Raw genomic sequence first — 10,839 nt, 5'->3', positions numbered from 1 at the left:
AGACCATGGAGCTTAGAAAATGGTCTGTGGAAGAACAGAAGGCATAGGGGGAAGAGGAGCATTAAAAAAGGGCAAGCAAGAGAATGGGGAAAGAGAAAATTATGTCTACAATAACAACAAAAACCAGGAGGAGTTGGAAGACATTTTGAAGGTGGCCATAGAGTGGTTTAAAAGAGCGTGAGTGGGAAAGAGGAAATGCAAGAAGGAGAACCAGCACGATGAGCTACAGGATGTTATGGAACAGAAAATGGAAAATGAAGTGCTCATCTGCACCCAAACACTGAGGGGAACCTTGGCCTTACCAGAGCAAAGGGGACATGGATGCCATAGTACACGATTCCACCCTTTGTGTTAAAGGCACAGATGGGTCATGTGAGAAAGCTCTGATCAGACCTGAGGGTACAGTTTTCCTTCATAGTACCTCCATAGCTTCTGAAGGAATTCAGTACCTCACATTCCTACGTTACTATATGAAGCAGGTTATGATTTTTTTTAGCTGCTAAGGGGATATTCCCCCCCCTTTCCCCTGTACACATCAGGCCTGTCCCTACAGGCACAAAGGATTTATTCTTCCCTTTACAAATTACTTTACCAGCTGAGGAACTGCAATAGCTGCCAAACCCCCCAGAAGCCCAAGACCTCTGCCCCATCCCAGCAAGGACTGAAACGAGGGAGAGGAGAGAGGAAGCGAGTTATTTTGAAACAAGTGTTGAGGGGGGGCAGCGGAGGAGCAAGCAGAGCCCAGCCTCAGAAAAGCTGGCAAGTGCTTGTGTAACATGAGCCATTCCCTTCACCGTGCTGAGGCAGAGTTACCCGGGAGCCTGTGTGGGGACGGTGAACATTGCTGGTGAGAGCCCTCACCACTTTTCCCTCCAACCCATTTGTAATTAAGAGCCAGCATGTGAGCAAATGTGAACACCCCCAGCAAAATCAGAGGTTGAACCAGGTTTTGGGTTGGGTCCAGTTCTGGTTTGGGTTTGCCTGTGACCAAAGTTGTTCTCACCCAGTCCTGGTTCAAGTTCAGCCAAGGTTTCTGACAAACAGCCCTGGCTCAGGCCTTGTTCAAGGAAAAATCTGGAACAAATTTTCTGCCTGACTCTGCTGTATGTGTGTGTGAGAGCAAAACTGGTCGCCTTTGCTTGCTTGTCCTGAGAAATGATGAATTGCAGAAGTACCCATTTGGTGTTAGCCACTCAGTGAAGCAGGAAGGAAGCAGGAAGCCCTTGTGAGCATTAACTTTTCAAAGCAGCTTGCAAAGAAAGCCAAGGCACTCCTCCCCTAGGCTACATCCCTGCACACTGCCCTTTACCTCCTCACCTTAACGGGCACCTAGTCACAATTAACATTTGCAACTTATTCAGCTGGAAATATTTGCCCAGTGCAAACAGCTGAGGTATTTGGCATCAGCCCTTTCTCTGTGCAAGGCGTATTAAAAAGGAGGACAGAAGAGGAGCCCTACACTTGCTGAACGGGAGAGGCCCAGTTGCGCTCAACAGGTTCAGTTCACGCTGTGACCCTGCCCAGCTTCCTGCTATTCAGATGTGTTACTTCCCCTTTGTGGTAATGGCCTGTGGCAGCCAGCCAGAAAACACTATTAATTTCAGAAGTGGCCTGACAACAAACCCACAGCGAAACGAGAGGAAGTGGCGGGGAGGCCATCTGTTGACTTCAGCAGAACAGTAGGGACGCAGCTATGTAGGTTCTACAAGGAAAGCAGATTAATAATCCACAAAGAGGAAACTGGCTAAAATTATCTGCAGACTGTATTTAAAAAAAAAAAAAGAAAAAAAAACAAGGGAGTCACTTGAGCTGCAGCTGGACAGGAAATTGCTAGAGCTGCTTGCAAATCTCCACTTTGAACAGAGCAGCATAGGGAATGCCAAGAGCGGAAACCATTCAAAACTGGATTAGCACAAGCCAAGTTTAACTGCAACCCACTTCTACTTTCACAGTTTATGCACTCAATCTAGGCCACTACTGCATGAGACACTGACTCACTTTTTTCCCATGTTTTGTTTGCTTTTCATTTCACACACTTGCAGTTTCTAAAATTACTTGAAATATGCACCGGCTGCCAGGAGTTCTGCAGAACCCCAGCCGACAGCCCCAGCTGCAGCATCAGCCCATCACCGTGGTACTGCACGCAGATTTTGGCACCACCCCACCTTGGGCCACTTCTCACCAGGAAGGATGTTAATGAAAATAAGTTGCAGCAGGAAGTTTTGCAATGGCTATAATCCCCTTTTTTCCTTCTGCAGAGACAGGACTACTCGAAGGGTCTAAAGAGGAAATGAGGTGACTAAGGGTATATAGAGACTTTTCCTCCTTGCCTTCACCTGCTAAGTTGCAATGCAGCTGAACAGCAATGGAAAAATCATTTACAGGCTGCAGACTGTTGAAGGATCTGTGTGAAATGAGTTCCTGACAGACAGATAAGGAGAGCACTAACCCATCTCCTGGCATCTGTAATAGAGTGGCCAAAACTTGTAAACAAACCCAGAAGACAGCAGCTCCTTAATCTTAAAAAAAAACCAAGCAAACAAACAAAAATAAAAAACCCTTAAGGCCCAGGATCAGGTGTATCCCTGGGGTAGCAAAGGGATGCTGGAATATTTTGCATTTAACCTACAGGCCTTCAAAAGCCTCACCTCCACCAAAGCGAGACAAGAATCCAGCACATGCACTGTTTATTCATTTAGGCACCAGCGGACCAAAGGGGAAATCAAGGCTTTATTGTCTTAGGGGCTGTACAAAAGCTATTGAAAGCAATCAGGACTTTTAAACATAACCATATGGGTATGTGCAATTAACCACACCCACACAGAGGGGAAAGGGGGAATAAACCAGCCAGGTTCTCAATAGCCAAAAATAGTTATTTATTTATTAATAATTTAAGGTTTTACATTCTTATAATAAATTCCATCTTAAAACTTTTACACTGTGAATTAGACTCTCCCTTATTGGCAACCATGTGCAGGTTCACTGTGCGTACGCAAAGGTACAAATGCTCGCACATACTTCCAGTTTTATACAAAAAAAAAAAAAGAAAAAGACGCAAAATATTGCATTTGAGGTGAAGCTCCCTGAAGAATTTGTACAGAGGTAATGCACTGTTTAGCACATCTGAAAGTTTTAAAAAGTGATCAAAAAATCTTTCGCATTCAAAGACAAACCACCTCCCAGATGAACTATTTACAAAAGGTAAGGCAAAAAAATTAATTTAATTTAAAAAATATATATATGTCATGTGGAAACTATATCAAGAGTGTGAGGAAAAAAAAAAATCACCACAAGGAAAATAAAGATATATGAAAAAAGAGACCGTACTTGCTCACAAAATATGATTTGCAAACTTCTCACCATTGCCATTTCTCCCTCATTGGAAAGCTTGCTTCAGTCGAACAATAAAATTAAGCATGCTGCAAATATATTCTTTGTAATTAAAAAAAAAAGAACAAACAAATAAAGCAGAATTTATGAAAAGAACAAAAACACAGGTGTCCCTTGGATTGATTTCTTGAATACATGTGAATTCAAAAAAAAATTGCAAATCAATTTAAGATTAAATATTTACATTGATCAAGTAGAATACTACCGAGCTCCCGGCAAACAAGTACTCCAAACACACTAAGCAGAAATCTCTTTCTTTGGCTCCTCTAAATTAAAACAAACAAACAAAAATAACCAGTCTTCACTGAAGACAAAGATGTGTGTGTCAGATCCGAAAGCAGAGAGGGAAGCAGGACAGTTCAGTCTCTAGAGAACACGTGCTCAGCCTGTCCAGCCTTACCCTACCCCCCTGGAAGTCCTCGGACCCAAGCCACTACACAAGCAGGGATGAGCGTGCTTGCCCACCTGCCGCCTGGTCACCACGGTCCTGCCCAGAGAGCTCACCACGTTCCCTCCCTTCGCAATAGCCGATTCCATACTGTGTAACCTTTCCTTGTCTGCACTGACAGCTGCTTTTTGAGAGCAGAGGCCAGAAAAAGAGAAAGCTGTGTTTTCTTTATCACTGCCAAAGAGAAACCATTGAGGAGTGATCCCATGAAATGGACAGGAGAAGGGAGGCGGTGGGAGCTCACGTGGACTGCAGGGAATCCACCTGGAAGACGTTCTGGTTGGAAGGGGTGGTGAAGTACAGCTGCTGGTTCGGCACTCGATTGTCACAGGGGCTGCTCAGCCCCAGAGTCCGCTCAAAGTCCAGCAGCTGACCCATGAAGTTGAAGTTGGGCGAAATGTTGGACTTCTTCATCTTGACGATATCGTAGGCATCATTCATGGACAAGTTGAGCTTCTGCATGAGGTAGGCCACCGTCACTGTGACCGAGCGGCTGATCCCTGCTAAGCAATGCACCAGGACACCGCAGTTCTTCCCCCGTGCTTCATCTGTACCAAGACAAAGAGAGGCAGAGAAGGACACATAAGACAGGGGGTTGGTAACTGATCTCTCAACACAAGTGAGATAACTATCGAGTAGGAAGAAAGGACGATTATGAGCCCAGTGGCCAGCAGAGCAACACAAGAGTTAACTTCACCAGCTTAAAACCAGGACAAGAAGAGAATCCACCCCCCTACCTATACCTTGTACCCAAGTCCAAGAGCTGAGAAAAGTAAGAATCAAAGGGAGCAGGATACGCTGCATGACACACTTAAAAGTCAGCTTCAAGAGACAAGCTTTCACCTGGAGATTTGCCTTAAATTCTTACAGTCCCCTTGCCCCAGCATGGAAATCCTGCAATATGTCACTGAATGCCTTTTATACAGACCAGCAGACTGCAAAGGTCTATTAAATTATTCTCCAACTGTTGTGCAGCTAACAATGGAGGTATTCAGGCATTTTAAAAGAATGAGGGAAGTCACAGGGGACAGCCCATTAGGAGGAACAGGATGTCAACATTGGTTGAAAATGGGTTCCTTTGTAATAGGAAATGCATTACAATGCCTGGAGATTAGTTTCTTTGTGGCTTCCAGCCCACATTTCTTCCTGCTGGGCTCAGATTACCTACATTCTCCACTGTTACCGGTATCATTCAACCGGATTACAGCACAGCTTTCCAACAGATAATGCGATGCCCACCCCACCGCACCCCGATGGGGTGGATTTTAGTCCTCCCCGAAAAGAAGGGGAGTGCAAATTTTAACCAGAACTCCTTGAGCCCGAGGGGACGCTTTTCCAAAGCTGACGGATAATGTCTAAGGGCTGGCTAACGGAAGCATCGAGCCCGAGAGGTATATCATTATTACCACGAGATTTAATTAAAGCTCTGACTATACATTTGCCAGGGATACCGCATATGAATAACTTGTATTTAAAAGCTAAAGTTAGCTTCCCAGATCGTTACTTTTTATTATACTCCTCTTCCATAACCTCAAGAAGGAAAAAAGAAAAAAAAACCCAACAAAAAAAAAAAGGACGAATAAACCATCAACCCAGGGCTCATTTACCTCCCCCCTCCAGGAAGAGATTTAAAAAGATCCCTCATCCTGCGCATTGCTCAGTCGCCAGCTCCGACACAACCGGCTCAGGGAGGAATCCCCCAACCAGCCAAACCAGATATGCGTTTGCAACCTGCAAACGTCGCGTACAATTCACCGGGGCTCCTCAATGACACCCACCCCCCCCCCAACAGTCCCCACCCGCCCCTCAACTTAAGCCGGCTTTAAAACCAAAAAGCGGGGCAACCTCCAGAGTCTGCCAGAAACGCTGATACCACTTGTCGCCCGAAATCTCCGGAATTCTGCAAAAGAAACCGAATTCTCTCGCTTGACATATAGCTGTTAGCAAATAACCGGGTCTCACCTATAAATGAGATGGCCTCAGGAAAGAACTGAGACAGATTTTGGCTCCAGTGGTCAGAGATCGGGATCTGTTTGTACTTGAATTCGCCGGCGTTTTCAAAGAGATTAGGCAGGTTGGGGGTAACATTCAAGATGTATTTAATGCCGAACTCTTCTAAAACGTCCAGATTAGTGGAGTCCTTGGCACAGCCTAAGTAGAGGTAGGGTAAAATCTCCACCGGGAAGGAAGGCTGGCTGTTGGAGAGAGGGCTGCCATCGGAGTCGGTGGCACTATTGGGGTCTCTGTCAATGTCAGATTCAATGTCTGATGAGGAATCGGAGCTGATTCGGAGGCCTCCCAAGCCCAGGACTGGCAAAGGAGGAGAGCTGCTGCTACACGAACTATCTAGGTTAGTTTCGCAGTGCAGGGCGAACTCGGCCTGGAACTTGCTGAAACCACCTGGGGAGAAAAGCAAAGGGAGGGGGGGGAAATACAACCTGATATAAGATGGCAAACCGACTTACTCCCCCAGTACAGCCCTGCCTGCAAAGGGGCATCTGTTTCCCACCCTCTCGAGCCCCGGGAAAAAGAGGGGGAAAAAAAATATGTCACACTGTCACGCAGGCGGACTGCCCTAACAGAAGGTTTAAGAAAATCGCCCGCTGCGGCGGAGGGCTCAGCACATTCAAGATTAAAGCTCTGCGCCGCTTCGCCCTGCGGGGACCTCCGAGAGCTGTCTCGGCGGCAGTTCCTCCTGCCCTCCCCGGCTCATGCCGGCAGCCCCGTTAGCCCCGTCCTCCCCACGCCGTTACAGGGGTTCCAGCGTCTTTAAACAAAGCGAGGACAGGGATGCGGGGTGGGGGGGTAGAGGGCTGGGGGAAAGGCCCCCCGCCCAGGCTACTGTCCCCCCGGAGCGTCAGGGTGCAACGCCCGGGGGGCACCGCGGCGGCTCCCCCCCCCGACCCCACCGGGCGGAGAGCAGCACCGCCGAGCCGCGGGGTCGCCTCCCCGTCCCCCACCGGCCGGGCCCCCAGGCAGGCGGCGATCTCTCTCCCAAGCCCGGGCGGCCCTTCTCACCTTCCAGATAGAACGCCTTGCAGCCTTCGTCTTTGAGGCGCTTGAGGAGCAGCCCCAGCACGGACTCGCCGCCCGTGTTCTCGTTCCAGTCGCGGCTGTGCTCGTCGTACAGCACCACCGTGTCGGTGCCGCACCGGCGGGCGAAGCGCTCCCGGTCCTCCTCGCTGCTGGAGACGAGGGAGCGCAGGGGCAGGTTGCCCTTCTGCAGGCGCCGCAGCATGATGCCGGGGATGGCTACGTTGATGGCCGACTCGATGTGGGACGACTCGTACAACTCCTGCGGCCGACAGTCCATCAGCAGCAGCCGGTCGTTGCCCATCTCCAGCTGCTCGTTCAGCCACGCCACGGATTTACTAATCGCCATTTCCGACGCGAAAGGGACGGGTCTGAACGTATCTAGCATGAGGAAGGACGGGGGGAGCGGAGCGTGCTCTGGAAGCGCCCCTCTCTCTCACAGAGGCATGCGGCTGGCTCGGCGGGCGGGCTGCACCCCTTCAACTCCGCGCAACTTATCTCCCTCCGCCCCAGGAAAATGAATCACGCAGCCCCCCCCGCGCCGCCTCCCCCGCGCCGGGCGGCGGTGGAGTCACGGGGAGGGAGAAGCGGTCCCGGCCCGTGTGTGTCTGTCTGTGTCTGTCTGTCTGTGTGTGTGCCTAAGTGCAAGCGCCTGCGTGTGTGTGTGTGCCTGCGTGCGCGCAGTCAGCCTGCCCGGTCTCCTCTGTTGGGTATTTTTTTTGTCAATGAATCCCTGAATGAACCTGCCTAATCGCCGCTGCAGCCCGAGCCCTTGGGCTTTTCCTCCGCCCCGAGTGAATGAAATCCAATTAACGCGCCGCCGAGCGGGGCTGCCCCGCTCAGCGCGGCAGCACCGCGCCGGTGCGGCGGCCGCCCGTGCCCGTGCCCGTGCCCCGTGCCCCGTGCCCCGTGCCCCGTGCCCCGTGCCCCGTGCCCCGTGCCCCGTGCCCGCCCGCAGCGCCCCTCGGCCGCGGCCCCGCGCAGCCCGGCGGCTCCTCAATGGGTACAACCGCGGGACGCCTCAATGGGTACATTCTCCGGCGCAGCCAATGGGGGCGCGCGGAAGGGGCTGTTGCCGCGGCGACGGGCCGGCTGGAACAGGTTGTGTTGATGAATCGTTAATGAGTTTGTCATTCACAAAAACGGAAAGGAATTTCCGCTCCGGATAAGCCGAGTGCAAACAAGCGGCGGCCGCGGCGCGGCGGGCGGGGGCGGCGGCGGGGGCAGGTGAGGGGGCGCGGCCCGGCCCTCCCTCCCCCTCCCCTCCGCTGGCACCGGCACCGAGGCCGCCGCTGGCGGAACAAAAGGCACCTTTTCTCTCCCTCCATGTTTTTTCTCCCCAAACCCGACGCCCGCCGCGGGGCCGGCCGCGTCCCCCCTAATTCCCCAGCGCTGATCCCGGCCCGGCTTTTCATTAGGGCGTTCCGGGAATCCCATTTTTAGGGAGGCGGGCAGCCTCTGTCCTCAGCTGATCTCGACGCGGGTGAAGGGTAAACCCCGAGCTAATCTCTTCCTACGCGGCCCGGCTTTATTCGCCGCACGAAGCGCAGCCGGGGAGCCGGCCCCGCCTCAGGAGCAGCCTGCGGGCACTGCTGAAGCCCGGGCGGGCCACCCCAAAAACGTGACCGGGGAAAGCGGCCTCCCTCGGCGCGGCCGGGCCCCTCCAGGTAGCCGGTAACGGAACGGCGCTCGCCCGGCTGCGGCGCGGGGCCGCCGCCGGCGCGGAGCCCGCAGCCACCCCCGGCGGGGCGGGGAGCGCCCTGCCCGCCGCCAGCACGGCTCCGGGGGGGGCCCCTCGCACCTGGCAGCATCCCGCCTGCCCCACCGGCTCCTCCCGCGGGTGGGGCCGCGCCGCCGCCGCCGTCCGGCGCTTCGTCCCGGCCCCAGCGCCGGCCCCGGGCGGGCGGAAGGACACTGCGGTCTCCTCCGCACCGGGAAGCGGGGGGGGGGAGGTGGGTGGGTGCGGGACCCGGCGGAGCGGCGCCGGGGGAGCGGGGGCCTGCGGGGAGCGGGCGGAGCGGCGCCGGGGGCCGAGCCGGGCGGGGGTGCTCCGAGGTGCGGGTAGTCGAATGGGTAAGTGAAAAGCGAGGAGCGAAAATAAATGGGGAGAAGCCTGGCCTAATTGCTAATCCCGTCGCCAACATCTGCTTGGGAGTAAAATTGTTCTGAAGAGGCTAATCTCGGTTACGCCGCTCCTGTGCTTCAGGGCTCGTTATTTTTAACCCAAGCTGAAGGAGGTTCCTTAAGGAGCAAGTGGCTGGAGAGGGCTGACCTTGGGAACAGGTAGTTTCATGGACGGTCCTGTGAGTTCTGCACAGAAAACATCCGTGATGTTAATTGAAGTTGGCGCGTCGGTCGCTGCAGTTTCAAGCGAGGCTGACACCAGGATGGCATTAACGACATCGTCCCCAGCAGGGACTTTGAGAGGATCCCTTCTTGCTACCTTCTCTGAAGGCTTGCAAGTGGGACTGAAGTGTCACACAAACCTTACCCTGCCCCTAAGCAGGGGGATTTGGCCAGGCTGATGTGGGACTCACTGGACATGCGCCACATAACTTGTCCCACTGCTCAGTGGGGGCAAATTGTCCAGTCCCCCTTGCCCACCACGGTCCTGCCTTCTCTCACTAAAGAATTTCCAGGCTGTTCTTGCCCAGTGCTTCACTTGCTGTACAACTCGATGTATTCAGGGTATGGTGTCTAAATGTTCAGTGCTGTAACAGATCAAAGCAGGAGCCTCTGAATTGTATTTATTTATTTGTGGATATTCACACACAAACACACTATATTTAAGTCTCACCTGTGTCAGGGCTCAGGCAGGACAGCAAATTCTTTGGCTCTGGCACTGTTGGTCACTCCATTAGTATGACAAATAGCACGGTCCTGGTAAAATGAATAATCAGGTCATAATTTAAGTACTACTTTTTTTTCCCCTTAAAATTGGCACCATGTTTATTCCTTATCCTTCTTAAGTGTATCAGATCAACTTTTGTTCAAATTTTACAAACTAATGTAACCCAAACTTCAACCTTACTAACCATGGATTTCAGGCTTAAGAAATGAAAGTCCTGGAAACGGAAATTCTGCAATGCATGGCCAACTGAAATAGAAATTTTCAAACCACCTCAGCTGTAGTTATCTCTTAAGGCACGGTATAATGCAATGCTTGTCTTACAACCTTCTCAAGCATTTCTTATTGCTCGCTTATGCTAATAGAAGCTTTATTTTCTCTGTAACCTTCAGCCCCCCAGGAGCCACAGCCAGAAGAATCCTCAGATGATCGTCTGTCACCTAAGGAGTCAACTTAGAAAACACGCAGAAGGAATCATATTAAACTATAGTGAATGTGACCTGGAAGTTAGACAGGGACAATTTCAGTCTAACGTTGTGACAATTCCCAGCAACCTTGACACAATGATAAATACAATTTGTTCCTTGTAATACATGTTATTATTAATTAACGTGGTTCTTTCGGGTTACATTGTACTTTGATTACATTTTTAAAAATGAAGGTGCACAGAAAAATATCAGCACATCGCAGAATTAGGATCTGAAGAAAACAGAATAAGCCCCAAATTACTTCCATCAAACACTTCCACATTCATATAAGGTAAACTTGCCTCTCTGATGACTAAAATATTTTAGGAAGAAAATATGTTCTGATTATCAACTTCAGGGCATTTTCAGTGACGTTTTATGTCAGTGGTTTAAAATAAAAATCTTAGTCATTCAACATTTTAACTGAAAGCTACATATTATGCAAGCAATTTATCAAACCCATTGAGATACCTGCCTAGTAGTAATGCAACAATAAATAATGATAGCATTTAAAGAGATTTTTATCATTAGTACTGTCAGATCTGACTGAAATGTTATGAGCATTAAGGTTAAGTGTATGAAGGCAATAAAAAGTTAGATGAAGCATGCTCAAGACAGTTGTATTTCCCAAGCGGAGCTGGGGGCAGAGACAT

At 50.9% G+C, this 10,839-nt stretch overlaps 1 protein-coding gene and 1 long non-coding RNA gene across 2 annotated transcripts; one reads left to right on the top strand and one right to left on the bottom strand.

The window, feature by feature from the left end:
* Positions 1-2,859: 2,859 nt before the first annotated feature.
* Positions 2,860-7,792, bottom strand: DUSP6 (dual specificity phosphatase 6). The gene is made up of 3 exons (XM_075080684.1): positions 6,857-7,792; positions 5,801-6,238; positions 2,860-4,386 (listed from the first exon to the last, which is right to left on the bottom strand). The coding sequence occupies exons 1-3, from the start codon at positions 7,257-7,259 to the stop codon at positions 4,079-4,081; spliced, it is 1,149 nt and encodes a 382-aa protein (XP_074936785.1). The 5' UTR covers positions 7,260-7,792; the 3' UTR covers positions 2,860-4,078.
* Positions 7,793-7,834: 42 nt separating this feature from the next.
* Positions 7,835-10,347, top strand: LOC142051530 (uncharacterized). The gene is made up of 2 exons (XR_012658532.1): positions 7,835-8,538; positions 10,112-10,347. It is a non-coding gene; the product is annotated as an uncharacterized LOC142051530 (long non-coding RNA).
* Positions 10,348-10,839: the final 492 nt, after the last annotated feature.

The sequence above is a fragment of the Phalacrocorax aristotelis genome, chromosome 1, assembly GCF_949628215.1.
Source record: "Phalacrocorax aristotelis chromosome 1, bGulAri2.1, whole genome shotgun sequence".
NCBI lineage: Eukaryota > Metazoa > Chordata > Aves > Suliformes > Phalacrocoracidae > Phalacrocorax > Phalacrocorax aristotelis.
This window is presented reverse-complemented; position numbering and strand designations above follow the sequence as displayed.

Excerpts from the sequence above, each read along its gene's own strand:
- DUSP6 (XM_075080684.1), bottom strand. The coding sequence starts at position 7,259 with ATGCTAGATACGTTCAGACCCGTCCCTTTCGCGTCGGAAATGGCGATT. Across the intron at positions 6,239-6,856 it reads CAAGGCGTTCTATCTGGAAG|GTGGTTTCAGCAAGTTCCAG; the intron begins GTGAGAAGGGCC and ends TTTTCTCCCCAG. Across the intron at positions 4,387-5,800 it reads TGAGGCCATCTCATTTATAG|ATGAAGCACGGGGGAAGAAC; the intron begins GTGAGACCCGGT and ends GTCTTGGTACAG.